Source organism: Periplaneta americana, chromosome 15 (genome assembly GCF_040183065.1).
Source record: "Periplaneta americana isolate PAMFEO1 chromosome 15, P.americana_PAMFEO1_priV1, whole genome shotgun sequence".
NCBI classification, from domain to species: Eukaryota; Metazoa; Arthropoda; class Insecta; order Blattodea; family Blattidae; genus Periplaneta; species Periplaneta americana.
In genome coordinates, this window is record NC_091131.1 from 117,061,927 (window position 1) to 117,080,091 (window position 18,165).

At 36.1% G+C, this 18,165-nt stretch overlaps 1 protein-coding gene across 5 annotated transcripts in view; it reads right to left on the bottom strand.

Moving 5' to 3' along the window:
* The window catches only part of LOC138715285 (sphingomyelin phosphodiesterase-like), a 375,698-nt gene that overhangs the window by 9,926 nt on the left and 347,607 nt on the right, over window positions 1-18,165 (bottom strand). For all 5 annotated transcript variants that reach the window (XM_069848039.1, XM_069848038.1, XM_069848037.1 and 2 more), the window contains 9 exons: window positions 17,072-17,289; window positions 16,491-16,668; window positions 13,860-13,993; window positions 11,626-11,790; window positions 9,826-10,053; window positions 4,308-4,480; window positions 2,156-2,347; window positions 1,436-1,606; window positions 177-369 (listed from right to left, as the gene is read on the bottom strand). In XM_069848039.1, coding sequence (XP_069704140.1) covers window positions 177-369; window positions 1,436-1,606; window positions 2,156-2,347; window positions 4,308-4,480; window positions 9,826-10,053; window positions 11,626-11,790; window positions 13,860-13,993; window positions 16,491-16,668; window positions 17,072-17,289 — 1,652 coding nt within the window. The remainder of the gene's footprint in view (window positions 1-176; window positions 370-1,435; window positions 1,607-2,155; window positions 2,348-4,307; window positions 4,481-9,825; window positions 10,054-11,625; window positions 11,791-13,859; window positions 13,994-16,490; window positions 16,669-17,071; window positions 17,290-18,165) is intronic.

Consider the following 18,165-nt stretch of genomic DNA (forward strand, 5'->3'; position numbering starts at 1 on the left):
GGATAAGAGGGCAGATATAATTAACAAACAGAGCGTAGTGTATCTAGAGTCCTCGAAATAAAAAAAAGCTTCATGAATTAAGAATATTTTAAAATGATAGTGAGTAACAGATATGAAATGGCGAAGTAAGAACACTATATTGTGTTTATATTTCAATAAAATCTATAACATCTCACCCTTGTAGTTGATTTATGATCTCCATCAACGTAATATATTCTGTAACCAGGATTGAGATCTTGATATGGTGTAACTGATGGACCAACAAATGCAATATTGGTAGCCCTGCTCAAGTCTTTAGGATCATAGAACAACTCAAATTCATCAAAATGAGTATGACCAAAGAACTGAGCTGTAATTGTTGATTCATATCTGGAAGAAGAACGTAAAAAATACACAAAAAATATCATATATACGTACGTGAATTATTTCAAACAGAACTTCAAGAAATTGTTGAGATTATTATGTAACAGAGAAGAACACGAAGTTCGTAATTTTATTTCTAAACAAATACTCCATTAAAACTGAGCTAAAAAGTCTGCAAAACACAGAGACTATAAAAGACAATGCTTGAGAAAATTATATACTGTACTTATTTATTTATTTATATGCTCATATATGTAGTAACTGACAGTACAGCTGGAGAGTACAAAGTGCAGATACCTATATAAGTTACATAAAATAAATCATAACATTATAAGTTACATAGCATCACCTTCATCTTTTCTTCGAACAGAGTAAATTACAATTTTCGCTATGTGATCGCTCCTCATGAAGAGCATGCAGAGGTTTGGGCTGGTATGGCTTCAACTTGGGGTCTTTTAAGATGCGTCTTACACTTGTTGAAATTTCATGTTCTACATATACTCTCCTTTTTTTATTTATATAAGCTTTAAACAAGATATAATGCCAACTTTTATTCATTCTCTTCAGCCATAACACTTGCAGGGCGACCAGATCGAGTAGCATCTGTTACATTATCTGACCTTTCAAACTTAACATTAAATTTATGAATAACTTGTCTTGAGAGCAGAATAACAACAGAGAACTTTTTAGTAAACTTATTTAACATAACAGCACTATTTTTATGACAATACCACCAATTCTGCAGTAAAAATATAAGATACATGTCAACAAAACCATTCAAATTGAAGTCGCACCCCTAACGAGAAACAAAGACTGGTACGTATTGATTCTCATGTTATTGGTTAAATTAATCAGTGTTGCCAATCGTTAGATTTACTAAATTATAACAATATTTTAATCAGTCTATTAAACTAACTTATGTCCCACCTGGTATTTGACACACTTAAATTACATAAAAGTGATAAAGCTTTGCGAAAATTGGAAACTTTTTACTTCGCCACGTGATGGAAACATTCAAAAGTCATACGACAACCAAATGTCTGGAAAAGACTGTGTCTTACATTCAAATTACCTGTTAATAATACGGTAATAGTTTCTGCTCCAAACTTTAAGACAGTCACTGTGTCCTGGTGGGATATGACCTATCACATGAACTTTTTCACCACTGAATTCAGCACTCTGAAGTTCATAGATGAACCACTGAAGTTCTTTGGCTGGATCGGTACTGTTCAACAGCAACCACCTGTACAAAATGCAAGTCACTTTAAAAAAAAAAACAATGTAATAGCTCGAAGTCCAACATATTGACTTCGTAAGGATGTTCTTTAGAAAACAATAAATTAGAAAAGTCAATTACAGTGGGCAGAAGAAGCTTAAAGACTTCATGTTACCATAGGGGCTTGGTTCAAATCTTGGCAAGTTGAACTGGAATTTCTGGTGAATAAAATAGTGTTGAGGCAGATTTTTATTATAGTACTATAATGTTACCTTACTAAATTCCAAAATTTTTTTATAATATTCTTCTTCTTTAGGTGCAAGACAAGAACGATCATTGACGATCAAATAGCTATGAGACTAAAGAAATAGATGATAGACATGGTAGTTTTCTGTTGCTTTCACCACACAATCAACAATAATAACAATAGTAGTCGTGGTGTTGGTAGTGGTGGTGGTGGTGGTGGTGTTGGCGGCGGTGGCGGTGGCGGTGGCGGTGGCAGTGGTGGTGGTCTATTAGTAGTAGTAGTAGTAGTAGTAGTAATACTGAATTCGAGTTATATGAAAATAGAGTTACCAGTTCTTGTTGTTACAGTAGTTCATATTGAGGGAGATTATCCTGAAGCCCGGCCGCACTAGGACACTGTAGAAAGCTCCACGACGAACAGTATGTGACACAGAAGATGGCAACCATTGTCTCCATTGATTATCCACTTCATTGTACAACCATGAAATAGCGAAGTCGTTCTGAATGAAGGGTGGAGGAAAACTGAACACAAACAAAAACTTCTTTAAGTCACTAAAGCCTATGTTTATATCAATGTACTTCAAAAGTATCTTGCTAGCAATCAATTTTTAAATGTTGCTAAATTGAAAATCTGGTAAGCTGTAAAAGACACTGAACAAAATTCATAGTAAACATTTCCGCGAACACAAATAAAACATATTTAGATTTTGTTCATGCAATTCAAAACTCTTGTCAAGATACAGATTTTAAAAATTGTCTAAATACAAAACTTGATAATTTTTAAAAGAAAAAATTCCACAGGGAAGAAAAACATTTTACAGTTACCATATCATACATTTTACAAAATAGGACACTGTTGTCGTCACACAGGCTATGTAACAGTACGTACTGTACGTCCAGTTTTGAACCATTTTACGGTTAGTAGAATTCTATATATAAAACTCACTGAGACTTTTATTTATTGTTAACGAAAACATACTGGTAGTTATTGTTGGCGCAAAACTTTGAAATTGAAACTGTTTATATGATAATAATAGCTGTGTAAATGATGACGAAACCAAAACATATCTGGAGGTTTCCTGTTGCAATTAAGATAATTCGTTTGTGAATTTCAGAGTAAGTCTGATTAGTGTAATATGTAGCTATTTGGCGATATATGCAATAGAGGGGGAAAGGAACTGGCAACACTACTTCATCTCCTGGCTTAATTGCCTCATAAGTGGTGCTTTATTGGTATCACTTGTGAGGATCAGACCTGTCTTCGGACAGTTGACTAAACAACACAACAAACATTACCCTTTCATATATTTAACATTAAAGAAAAAGTGAAAATTTAATATTTGTTATAGGGGTTTTCCATACACCGAAAAAGAGAACATGTCAGGAAAAGAAGGGACGTTTGGTAATCCTAACACATTTTTACTTAACATATACAAATATTTATGTTATAAAACTTTCAATACTGTGTTACGAACATCCAATTTTAAAATATGATATAAAAACATGGTAACTTGATCAACAAATACAAGTTTTCTATGCCGTAAAATATGCATTTGTATCATTGCAATTAAAACATATTCTCTTCTCCAACATTCAATTTTAAAATTTTGCTCAGCCTAAAACATGATAATTATTAGATGAGTTTACTTTAAATACCTGGGCTCAGTTCTGAATAGTAACAATGATGGAGGTACAAAATGAGAATCTCAGCAGCAAATAACACATACTTTGTCTTACTCTAAATAATCAGATCTAACTGCGTGCACAGGAAAAAAAAAAATTAAAATATACAAATCTATTATCAGGAGTGTACTCTGTTATATAAGTGAGACTTAGTTATGAAAAAAATGGCTTTGGTGAATTTGTTACAACCATAAGCTGTACAAATTGTATAAAGGCAATGATGCAGTTACATTTGTTAAAGCTCAGAAGACTGGAGTGGGCAGGCCATATATACAAGATGGAAAATCAGAGGATATCTAATAAAACATGAGAAGGTAGAATATATGGGACATGGCCGAGAGTAAGACCAAAAGGACAGATGCATAGACTCGATGACAGGAAATGCAAGGAGTCTTCTGGGGATTACCGGTACTGCATGGAGGCATGTGGCAAGTGAGTGGAGAAAGAGGTCGCAAGAGGTCAAAGCTCAACTTCGGGCTGTAGCACTATAGTAGAAGAGAAAACATGATAATGGCTAAAATTACTTAGGAGAAAATCTGTAGAAAAAATTGATAAATTTTAAGAGTTACATACATATCATCGCCCTTTCCTACTTTGTTTTCTTGACAACCCTGATTCGTAAGATAAAAAAAAAATGTACCTACGCATTATTTACATATTTTTACAGTTACTATTGCAAAATGTGAAATACTAACTAAAAAAGTACAAGTTCAGAAACAACAAAAAACATCCTATCAAAAAATGATTATAAACTTCGATTATGTATAGTTTCTGTTCTATAAAATATTGTTCAAAATACCTGTTTACTGGTGCACTTTCGTGATTTCCAAGAGCAGGGAATATTGGAATTCCCGGAAATGTTTTTGTTAATTGAGCTACTGTTTCTTTCAGTACGCCTAGATTCTCTTCCCTTGTTTGATTCCAAACATCATGAGGAGGAAGATCGCCAGTCCACAGAATATAGTCAATATCCTGTAATAAAACGAAATGAAGTTGAGAGAGAGAATATGAAAGAAGCTGTGAAAGAGTATATTTTGGTTGAGTTAGTGCTAGAAATTCATTAAAATTGGAATTCTACAATTTAGAATTCCTCGTTAGAGGTCTTTCCTTCTCCACTCTGCCCTAGAGTAGTGATCGACAGAATTTTTGTCATCACACTTCTCTAGCTGAAGAGGCGAATTGAAGCCGAAACAGAGAAAATGCAAAACAATAACTACAGTTTACACTCTCGAAAATACAAGTTTGTGTTTTCACAGATCTTTGCCAAAGATGTTTGATCCTTTGATTGCATTTGGTATTATCCTTTGCAGTCTTTGGATCTTCCAAAGGCTTTGGCCTGTGATACACAAAATGGGATGATATTCTTTGACGCAGTTTGCGAATCTCCGGTTTCGAACTATTCAGTTCTCATCAGCACGATGAAGAAGTCGTGGAACGGTAATCTTGTCAGAAATATTGCAAAAGCAAAGTCTAAAGGCGTAAGCCAAAAGACAAAGCAAAAGCATTTGACAATTTTGCTCTAACGAGGAATTCCAAATTGTAGAATTTGATACACCTCCACAAATGCTATTGCTTTGTCTTTTGACTTAAGTCTTTTGACTTTGATTTGCAAAAACTAAAATTGGAAACAAAATTCTTGTACTGCATGTACTGGTACTGTACATACTGTGATGAACACAGATGTCACATTGTAACAACACTGAGAAATAAAAAGCAATCTTGACAAATAACGAATTTTCCTCAACATTGTATTTAATGCATTATATAAATTTATTATTATCTGGTATGCTTTGCCTATGGGCAACTTCAAAATTTGAGGAAGTAATAAAATAAAAATAATAATGAATTCCGGCGAATTCATTACAATTTAAGCAAGAGGAGATATTAATAACCTACTGAAACAGTGATTACAGGCAGCTCGAGGTTCTGCAAAGTCCATAACTATTAACTATATTAACGAGAAAGTTGTGTATTTCTAAATATTTTACTGATTCCAGCCTGAAGTCTAATTTTGGTAGTTTCATATTCGCAATCTACATCACATAAAGACTGGCAAAGGACCACTTCCTCCTTCTAAGAGTCATTCATTATTGGTATTGCCGCCATCATTATCATTGTCTCGTCCTCATCGTCATCGGCATGAATATCAACCTCGTATTATTATTATTATTATTATTATTATTATTATTATTATTATTATTATTATCTGTGGCGCTACAGCCAGTGAAGGGCCTAGACCGACCAGCCGGCTGCTGGTCTCACGCCCACATGTGAAGCAGAGGTGGACGATCATCCAACTAGAATGGCGGTATCGTGTGGTTAGCATAATGATCCTCCCAGCCATTATAGCTGTCTTTCGCAACTGGATTTTGCTACCTATCATAGCTCCCCAAGTGCATCACGATGCTGGGTGGGCACCAATCCCATACACTGGCCGAAATTTCATGAGAAAATTTCTTCCCCCATGAGGACTCGAACCAGTGTGCATTCCGTAATGCGAGTCCTAGCCACAGGATGCCTTAGACCACGATGCCACGGCATGGGACAATAATAATAATAATAATAATAATAATAATAATAATAATAATTATTATTATTATTATCGTCGTAATAATAATTATCACTGCTATCCTCTGGACACCATCCCCACCCTCGTCATCATAGTCACAGTCACCACCACTGTCATCGTCATCCATGTCATTTCAGTTACCTCATCATCAACCTTGTCATCGATATTACCACCATCATCATCGTCATCACTAGGTTGCTTTTAAAGATATGAACCTAATACTAGCCTATAATCCACTCAAATGCTTGTTAATTAAGAAACGTTTGAATTATTTAATCACGTTTTTGCAAGGATACTTCATATCTCCAATGAAAATAACATTTGTTTTTATTACGAAATATTTGAACTTAATGCAATGAAATGTATGTGTGAGAAAAAAATCACAGAGGCAAATGTCCAAAATTGCAAGAAACGAATATACTAGGAACAGTTATTTAGGGTGTCCACATTCTGGAAAGTCAGTGGTAGTTAGGGAAGTTAAATTTGGTTATGAAAAGTCATAGATATAGTATGTTATAATTCTTGAAAAATCAGGGAAATTCTCCAGTGATGAAACTTGAGGGGGAAATTTTATAATAATAATAAGAGAGAATGCGCACGAATGTGCAATGTTAGAGTTACTAAGAAATATCTATTGTTCCTATTTCAGTTATTAATTTCTCTGCCCTTTTACACGTTAGTATGCGATACTGCCAACATATTTCACCATATAGTTGCACACGCAATCTCCGTCAGCAGTATGGAAGCCTGATCTAATGCACACTTTATGGTAGTAGCCATGAATTGCTAGTCTCGTTACCACATGTCGCAACAGTTGGTTTGGTCCCATTCAGTTTCTGTCGATCATGGCACCGGTATTGTAGAATTCGTCCGAAATCTGGCGTCTTTTCTCTTCTCTTTTCATGAGTAGCTGTTCGTAATCCCTGGTAGATGGCAGCAGGTAGTAGTACATTCTGAGGTCCTCTCTCAAGGTTTCCCTTGCAAGTATATATATATATATATATATATATGTCCCACGCCATGGTGTCGTGGTCTAAGGCATCCTGCCTAGGACTCACGTTATGGAATGTGCACTGGTTCGAGTCCTCATGGGGGAAGAAATTTTCTCATGAAATTTCGGCCAGTGTATGGGACTGGTGCTCACCCAGCATTGTGATGCACTTGGGGAGCTACAATAGGCAGTGAAATCAGGTTGCGAATGCCAGCTATAACGGCTGGGGGGATCATCATGCTAACCACACGATACCTCCATTCTAGTCCACCTCTGCTTCAGCATGTGGGCGGGAGGCCAGCAGCTGCCTGGTTGGTCTAGGCCCTTCACGGGCTGTAGTGCCACGGATTATATATGAGCCTCGATGACGCATATTTTGATGTTCCCAAAGCTCTTTTCAGGAAGGTAGCTTTAACATTTTCCAACAGCTCTAGATCCTTCTTCAGGTGTTGCCCCATACGTCAGTACTGGGACTATCTTTGCCCGGAATAGCTTCATCAGTGTTTCCAGAGACAGTAGTTTTATATGCTTTATGTCGCTTATTGCCCTTATCGTTGCTACTGTCTTCTCCTTTATATGTAGAGTAAAACAGGTTCCTGATGTTTGGAAGGTCACTTCGAGGTATCTGAACGAGTTGACTACTCCTTGGCTTTTGGTTATGCTATATTGTATCATTCCTCGATATCCTATCTCCTTTGCAAAATGCCATAACCTTAGTCTTTTCTATGTTTATATGCAGTCCGTTGTTTTGTGCCCAGTCATTCAATCTATAGAGCACGACTGTAAGTCCTCCACTCTTATTGCTGTTATGCCCATGTCGACCGCATACATACATACATACGTCTGCAAACTGCTTCTATCACGTCCGCTGTCATTAGGTTGCAGAGTAGGGGGCTGATGGGATCTACTTGCAACACACCATTTGTTTGCGTGATGGGCCTTGAAGTTGTTACATTGTCACTTATCTTCACCACATTATACTCTAACATATTCCTTATTCTGTTGATGAGATAGTTCAGACCAAACTTGGTTTCCACTTTGCAACTAATATGTCTATCTAGTAAATCGAAGGCCTTTCTATAGTCTATAAAAACTACGTATAGTTTCCCCTTGTGATGACGTAGGGCTTCCTCTATTACGTTTAATAGTTTGTGACAGCCTGGAGCGTCGATCTTCCTTTCCTGAAACCAAATTGCTCTTTGGGGACTATTTCTTGCAAGTTCCGAGAGTCTTTGTGTAATGATTTTGGTCAAAGCTGCCTTGCCTTGAAAGCTGCATTCTCTAGAGCGATGCTCCTGTAAGTGTCTGGTAGTGTTGTATCTCCATTCCCTTTGTAGAGCACTTAATTCTCAATGTCCTCCATAGTTCAGGCAATTTGCTTGTCTCCAGGCACTTATTGAATAGCATTGCCCATGTTTTCCTCAAGATTGGTAGTGAGTCTTTTATATTCTCGTTAAAGATTACATCTGGACCTGCGACTATTTTGTATTTTAAAATCAATATTGCTGCAGTGGCTTTTTCTTCTGTAATTTTTGGGAAATCCAGTGCTTCTATTATTATGGTTGTGCGATATGCTCTGTCAGTATGACTATTGTTAAATATTTTCTGGAAGTGTTCCTCCCAAGCAATCATAGATATTTCCTGTGAGAATTTCGGGTTTCTGGATTTTAGGGCTACATATGGACTCTTCACTTCTTCCTCTACAAGTATATTGCCTTTTTTCTCCACGTGTGCTGCTTTCTTCCCTTTTACCAATAGTTTGTATTGTCTTCTAGTCTGGCCATACTGTTGTAGAGTTTCCAGGGACTTTGTTTTTGTTTAATTTTGCTTGTCTGTATGAACTATCTGAACCTTGATGCACCGGATTCCTCAGTTTTTATGTTTGCATTTTTTTTCGGGCAAGATGCAAATGAATTCATATAGCCACTTTGACTGCATGAATGCATTCGTACTTCTGCTTCAGTTATGTAATATTTTAAAATTTGTTTCAAATTTTCTTTATTAAAGTTTGAGAAACAATAACATTATGGCTAAGTAGTGTATATTTTGCAATTATCTTATTTCTAATGTCTTCAGTGATGACTATCGGTACTCCTAAAATTGGAGCCAACTTTTGGGATTCCATAGTCTCACTTATTTTCTATCAATTTAAAACTTTCCTGAAAAAAGTTACTTACAGTGTTATTCTTGGCAGCTATTCAACTTTTGCTGTGTTGATTTTTAATAAAAAAAAAAAATTGTTTTACATGACGTTGTAAAATAAATATAAAAACAAATTAAAAAGAAAAATAAAAGCCAGAAAGTGGCGAGAGCTAAGTCAGCTATGGGGATGGTGATCACTAGGTTTCCTTGCTTTCTTTTTTTTCTGGAAAAAACATCATCCAGAACAGAGAGCTTAACATTCTTCATTCAGGTCTCAGGTCACTGGTTGGTCAGGGAAAAGTCAGAGATATTTTTTTTTTTTTTTTTTTTTTTTTTTGCAAATTGAAGTGGATATCCTATTATAAAGAGTGTTCCAACAAGAATGCCGAATTTAATAATGTGAATAAATGCAACAAAAATAGATAACAGTGCTGAGATAATGATAATTGCTGTTGTTCTTAGGTTGACGGCTCTATTATCTGTTCTGTTATCTGTTTTTGTTGCATTTATTCACATTATTAAATCCCGCATTCTTGCTGTAACACTCTTTAGTAGGTTACGTTAAAGGCAGGAAGGAAAAAAATACATATTGCGAAAGAAGAATTTGTTTCTTACTGGATGTGTGCTGGAGATATGCTGAAGCATGTGGTCCACAGTCTGTTTGGGTGTATCGCACTTGCGGTAATCTCCCCACCGTCCAGCGGCTGATTGAGAATTAAGTGCTGGTCCATTTGTTAGCCGGCAACAAAGTGGCTCCCCACAGTCTGCATTTGTACCTTCTTGGTAGTATGGGTCGAAATGTGTGTCGGACAGATGAAGCACTTTGAACGTTGGTGCTCCATGCTGAAACACATCTTCCTCTTTGCAAACACATTTTAAACTCTTAAATTAAAGTTACTTATCTTTAAAATAAACACTTTTACACAAAACTTAGAGCATACAATATTCATCTGAGTAATAACAGAGGCAAAAGGAGAGCAGAGGAGGGGAGAGGAGAGAAAAGGAGAGGGACGAGGGGAGCAGAAGATAGGAGAGCCTTTTCGGTTGATGATTTGTATTACACTGTTACTATACATGTATCATGAAAACAATCTTAATGATTAAAGATTTAGGTTCAGCCTTTCTCATTACTATGACATTTCGTAGGTTGGATCTACTTAGTCTTCAAGTAACAAAATAAATAATACGACAGAAAAAAAAAAACGAACTTTCGAGACGTCATGATTTCAATATTTCAGCAGCAATTAAAAAAAGTTCAGCCCAAACCCATTTTGAATAATCTACCAATCTACCTGTTTAAAATAACGTCCGAAAGCTTAGAAATCTCGGAACTGGTTTGATCTGTACATACAAGTATATAGTGGAATTCCGTTAATCTGTATTAATCTGATTTATCCAAACTGATTCTGTAAAATTTATTAACAACTTTATTACGCTTGTCTATGAAAAACAGACTATGTTTCACTGTCTACATATCATGAATTAAAGCGTTTCACTGTAGCACAGTATGCAAACGTCACACAAATTAACAGACTTCCTTATGAAGGTTCGTAATTGAAATTATATACAGTGCTGTATCCTAATTTTATTGAAATCGAACTTATACCTTATACTGTATGTATTTGTTACAGTTCAATATATATAGATGTAGACAATTTGTTTTGTAATGTATTTAACTAATAGTGCTGTATTGTGACGTAAATAACATGTAAGTAAAATGTCTTATTTATGTCATTAATGAGTTTTCTCACATTATCTGTATTTTTGATCATTCGGATTGTTCCTGGTCTCATTTCAGCCAGATAGACGGAGTTCCACTGTATATATTAATACGTTCAAACATCCATATGAAACTCATTACAATAAACAAGACAAGAGTCATCCTCAGTGATCTACTCATAACGGTTACCATGCTAACCATTGAATTTGAGGTTCGTGGGTTTTAACCCGATCTAGGAAAATGAATTTTATTGGGATATAAAATCTTTCAAGCAAAGCTGAGAGACATGTGTTGTAAGTTTACGACACGTGAAAGGATCATAATTCTGATAAAGGGCTCAAGGTAAAATGTGTCGCCATTTCTCGTCTACATAGAAAATTGGAGGTAGTGCAATGAGTTCATACAAATTACTTAAATGCATGTGGACTTGTTACATCTTCCACCTCCTACTCCATATTATCCATACCAAACAGAGTGACAGTAGGGGGAAAGAAACTCGCCACCCTACCCCATTATCCCCTGGCCTAGTCGTCTCATAAGTGGTGCCTTCTTGGTATCACTTGTGAGGTTCAGACCTGTCTTCGGACAGTTGACTAAACAACAAACAAGTGACAGTGTGTAATCTGTAGTCTGGATATTTAGTAAAAAAAAAAAAAAAATATATATATATATATATATATCGTATAATTACTTACCACAGGAGCATTTAGTGGGGTAACTACTGGTTTCGGTACAGGAGGAAAGACAACTTTCCACTCATGATATGGGTTATATACATCGCCACATGCATCTCCTATCACAAAACTGCATATCTCTTCTGGTCCAAGAGTTATTCTTTTCAAAACGTAGACTACTTCGCCCTGAAATCAAAAACAATTAGCTCAAAATAAAGAGTAAGTTCTATCACTACATAAAATAAAATCATATACTTATTTATCAGACGCATTAATAAATAATTCTGAATAACACGAAAAATAAAATATTTTATGAGATTCAATGCTTTCTTTGAAACAGTCTGAATCTGCGTCCTAAATTATCTACGTACTGATGGAAAAATGATAATTATGATCTGTAAAATGAACAATTATTTCTTTCCGTTCCATATAACAAAAAAAAGTACAAGTTTCGTAATGAATAGCTCTGTATGACAAGGTTAGTTTGACATAATGAATTCAAATGAGATGACTCAAATTCCCTTGATTTTACTATAGTTACGATAGCAATGTAGATCCGCACTTGAAATGTCACCTTTTGCCAATTCCTTTCTTGAATCGAACGAAAGAAAAAAATGTTTTCATATTTTAAGAGACATTTTCCTCTTTGTCAAATTCCGGGGCCAGTCAAACTGATCAGGGTGTTTAATTGTAAATGTCAGTGGTGAAGCTCTTAAGAGGCTTTTGAGGCTTAGCTTACGCAAAAAATTTGAGTTATTATACCTAGTAACAGTAGGCTTTTAAGTTCGTAATAATGATGTATCGCAAGACTTGATTTCACTCTGATCCTTCCATATAAGTTCTCTGTTGCCAGTCATTCCAGGTTCGAGAGTTCAATGCGAGGCTTGTGGCAGAAGTCTCTAAAGGTATGGCTACGACCTTGAGGCAGAATCTTGAGGGGGGACTGGGGAGGGGGTATCGATTCTCTACATCTAGGTATGAAACACAGTTAGCCTCACCTTCACAATAATATATTGAACTATATTAATGTTCTGTGAATGCGCTGCTTTGTTGAGTGTTAGTTTAATCAAAAGTGCATGCATGTGTGTGTTACATATTAAGTGTGTGCAAAATGCCTCATACTGAGAGAACATTGAGGTCATTATAGTTGTAGAATTAAAAGAGAAACTGTTTTCAAGTTGGACGTATGAAACAAAATGTGCTTACAAAGATAGGAGATCGATAGAATATCCTTGGCTAACATGGTGCTCTGAGACAAATAAGTTACATTGTTATACCTGTACTGTGTTTGGGGGTGAAAATGAATGGTCATCATTTTCTTATGGGGTCTGTGTCAAAAAAAAAAAAAATTGATAGAAAAGTCGAGAAACATCTATGTAAAAATATATAAGGTAAGCAGATTTTTTCATATGATGAAGAATCAGTAGAACGGAGAAAAATTCTCTCAGGCACCAGGACTTGAACCTGGGTTTCCAGCTTTATGTTCTGGCGCTTTATCCACTAAGCCACACCGGATTTTTTCAGCCTACCCAGTATTTACACCTTAGCTTCGACTGGTAAATGCTGGGTTAGTTCACATTTTCATTACAAATTTACAAATAATATTTAGAAAGATATTAATACCTATTGACTGTACGTTTACAAACATGCCAAGATGGCAGCAATCCAATATAACAACGGCACTGTGACAGTTGTGCATCGACTTTGCAGTTAAAGCGACTAGATAAAATTGATAAGACAATACTTTCCATCATACACTTTGTTAAATGAGAAAGTAACAAGTTATATATCTAAACTAGCTGTAAAGTTGAGAAGCTAAATCTAGAATAAAAGAACATTAAAAAACTGGGTCGCCTCTGGTCTTACCTACATTGTTCACTCAGCCAATGCAGCACGTTGTGTGCACAACATTATGTTATAGAATACGGATTCATGGAAGAAGACACTTCAACTATTCCCTCCAAGTACACGCCATTGTTTCTCAGTGGAACATTCCAAGTAATTTTCACACTCTTACAGTTAGTATGTGCAGCTATTTTTTTTTTTACATTTATTTGCTATAGAGGTCTGTGCTCTCAGTTTGAGAGGATGTTTCAACATGAGCCCATTAGCAGTTCTCTTGTCAGCTCTGAAGATGTATATTTTTGTTTATAATTTTTATACGTTATATTTTCCTTTTAAATCCAGTTCTTGAATTATCTCAACAGATTATTCTTACTGAAATATAGAATAAATTAAGAGTTCTTACCACATACCCCAAACAATTCGGTTATTCCTTCACACACTCGTGCATGCTGAATGTTCAGACTGACACAGAAGTGGTATGTTATCTTTACTATGTCATCTCTTGTTTTACCTCCACGGATGTAATGCTGAAGCAACCCCACACCTGAAACAAATTTACATTAGAATTATTGTCTCATTTTCATTGTTTATTAATTATTATATATGTTATAACGTCTTAATACAGTATTTTGTAATCACAACAAAATACACTTTCGATAAAATCGCGCTTGTATGTTTTATTTATATTCCCATTTGTTAAATGGGCATATACTTGTTTAAGTATGTAATTAAATATCATAAAATATGAAAGATAGAATAATTTTATCGATATCCTTTATAATGAAAATAAACTAGGAGAAGTTAAATTTTCATTTGCATTTTGTGGATATATGGAATTGGAAACATAACATTCAGACTCATGGACAAAAAAATTATTTGTGTTAAATGTGTAACAATTGAATATACGAGGTTCATCCAGCAAGTAAATACCAATCACATCCAGAAATCGCATGACTAGTTGGATGGGAATGCGCATGTGTGGCAGTAGAGAGGGGGTATGTGGGAATAATACAGTACAGTTTCAGTCTTGTGATGGCAGTAGTTATTGCATAGCACTAGGAGAAAATGGCTGCACTGATACTGTCTTCTGCCAACTGTGAGATTCGTGCAGTTATCCGATTTCTGCACGCTCAGAAGCAATCTTCAGCAAAAATCCACCGCCAATTGTGCAATGTGTATGGATCCGACATTATGAGCGACAGTATGGTCAGATCATGGTGCAGGCAATTCACTGAACGCCATAGTGGCCGACCATCCCTGGTGACGCCAGAACTGATGGAAAGTGTGCGGCAACCAGTTTTGCAGAACTGGTGCTTCACAATTTCGGAACTCTCTAGTCAGTTCTCCCAGATGTCTCGCTCACTGCTGCACGAAATCATCTCCCGGTGACTTGGTTTTCGGAGTGTATGTGCAAGATGAGTGCTAAAGCGGCTGACAGATGAACACGAAATGTCTGACTGCAGCATTGACATTCCTCCAGTGGTACGCAGAGAAAGGTGACGAGTTTCTCCACAATGTTATCATTGGAGATGAAACATGGGTGTTGCATGCCACACCAGAACAAAACAACAATCATGCACTGGTGGCTTAGTGGTTCACCTGTGAGGACCAAATTCAAGCAGACAACCTCTGTCAAAAAATCATGTGCACTGTCTTCTGGGATCGACGTGGTGTCCATATGTGCGAGTTTTACCGCGAGGGGAGACCGTTAATGCTGAGAGGTATTGTCAGACATTGCGAAATCTGAGGAGGATGATCCAAAATAAGGGACGTGGAATGCTGACAAGAGGCATTACACTTTTGCACGACAATGCACGACCCTATATAGCCAACGCACACGGAACTTGTTGCTTCAGTTTGGAGATGGGAGATCTTCGACCATCCACCCTATAGCCCCGACGTCGCGCCAAGTGACTTTCATCTCTTCCGTCTCATGAAGCGCTTTCTGGCAGGAAAACATTTCCACAATGACGCTGAGGTACAGACAGCAGTGGCTTCATGGCTCCAGACTCCTATGACACGAGCATACAAACATTGGTGCACTGGTACGATAAATGCCTCAGTAACTATGTGTTGAGAAGTAGCCAGTGAATCTCTGTAAATAGTCTAATAAATATTTCTTTCTTATTTATGTTTTTGTTTTCTTTATCGACCATTGGAGCTTACTTCCTGGATAACCTTGTGTTTCTACAGAACGGAAATAGCACACACAAATAATGATACTGACAAAAACGAAGTTAGATTTCATCCTAAATAAAAATTTACAAATCATCCTCCATGTTTAGTTTTAATATCAAAACACCTTTATAAAATTATTGCAAAAAAAAAAAAAAACTGAGTAAATGTACAGAAACAAAATAAAATTATGTGCCTGACTCAGTTTTTTAACCAGTATTTGAACTTTCCTTTTGCATTCTTCAGAGTACCAGAAATATGACGTAAATTAAGTAAAATAGTATTATTACTATTTAATACGAGAAAAATTCGTACCGGCACCGGGAATCGAACCCAGGACCTCTCAGCTCTGCGCGCTGAGCGCTCTTTCCAACTGAGCTATGCCGGGACATATTGGCTACTTCAGAGTAGTCGTGTAATATTCAATGAGGTGGGCGAGACCTCATACAAAATGAATATGTGATGTATTAACTGTTAGCAGTTGTCACAAACTGATGTTGAATATGGCCATAAAGTCATTTAAATATGCGCTCCTGCATATATGACGTGTATCGTCTCAAATGCAGGTAGTAAGGCCGTAAAAGCATTACGAGAGGGGTTCGGCCATCACCGTAGATCGTGTCCCGGCATAGCTCAGTTGGAAAGAGCGCGCAGAGCTGTGAGGTCCTGGGTTCGATTCCCGGTGCCGGTACGAATTTTTCTCCTATTAAATAGTAATAATACATATTGGCCACTTCAGAGTAGTCGTGTAATATTCAATGAGGTGGGCGAGACCTCATACAAAATGAATATGTGATGTAAAATAGTATTACCTACCAACTCTCTTTCTGTTTCTGTGATAAAATAAAAATTGTAATTATAGTTACCTGCTTTACAGGCTGTACAAGAAACTTTGGACATAACACTGGTTTCTACTTCTTGAACCACTTGCTTTAAATTGAACAATCTAAGAGCTTTGTCCACAATTCTCGGCAAATGTCTACCACTTCTAAGATCCTCTTTTAGTTCACCATCTAGGTCATCCAGCAGTCGACTGTAGTTGATCTGTAAAAGAACATAAAATAAAGCAATATTAATAATTATCAACCTATTATTTTTAAATGTGAAAGTTTCGTTTCAAAGTAATCAAAGCAATAATTGAGCCGTTCAGAGCAGAATTGGTGTAAGTAAAAATTGGGTAATGAGGTTTAAAGTAAAAATTCTGTAAAATAGCGCAAAGTAGCAATTAATATGTCCTTCATATTATCCACTGACTACTAATAGTTTAAATAAATTGAATATCAACTGCTACTTTGCGCTGTATTTTACAGAATGTTTACTTTAATCCTCATTACCCATTCTTCTGCTCTGAACGGCTCAATTATTAAAGTTTTAAAATCACCCGTTTCATTGGCTCACCAAGTATTTACGAAATCTATTAATGGCATTTACTTATAATATGTCTCACTTTCAGAAGTTCAAATTGCCGATTGGTCTCCTCTTCCATTTCCTTGAGCTGCTCTGGACTAGGAGTGGGTGGCAGATCATGGCTATGGTTCTGTGGCCGCAGCACAACAGGAACAGAATCATTGCTGAGCACACCATACCAACCTGCCTTTCCTCCTGTTACGTCCCATCTGTCTTCGTAATCTGATGTCCATTCTGATGATGCTGGTACTGGACTACCTATAAAATCAACCAACATAAATATTTGGAACAGTATAGTGATTCACAATGAGCAGGATTCTTTGCAGAGAGAATTCACTTACAGTAATTTATTTTGCTGCATGAAGCAAAAGCCTACAGTACACAGTTCACTGAATGGTTACTGCATCAGTTTTTTAAATTTAAATCCAAGCGTATGCATATGGTGAATTATTGTGGAAGATTTTTTCGGTGTAATCCTGTTGCCTCTGACACAATTTATATCAGTAATTGTCCATAATATTCTAATATGCTGGTACATATTACGGGCTTTATATCTGATCAATAAAAATTTTTGTGCTGAAAAAGTTCTTACAATGGAATCGTCCATAACATCACATTGGCACTCCCCTTAGAAGTTCATATGTGAGTAAATATGCTACTGGTACTTTAAAGCAAAAGTGACCTATAAAATTGTAGCTGACAATGAAGCCACAATAAATAGGTTTAAAATAATGAGTAAATGTTGAATTCTATTAGTTCTTGAGTAATCTTTCTATTTTTTATTAATAAAGCATTTGCAATATACAGATCAGTATAATTCAAGTCACAATTTAACTAGATTAGTGTCTATTCTGAAATATATATGCTGTACTACAATAATGGACATTCATATGGAATTCCCCACCCTATTTACCAATGGACGGTCTTATACACCATTTACTAAGCTATAGAACTTTAATTATATGAAGGGTTGTGGGAAGTTCATAGTTAATTTAATTAAGATTACCAAATAGTATCATACCTAACAAGAATCAAATGATTAGCTACTGGTTCATTATGAGTATTTATTTTAGGAAATCTTACTTAATTTGCTGATAGGCCTATTTTATAATACTTTATGTTATATTGCATCAA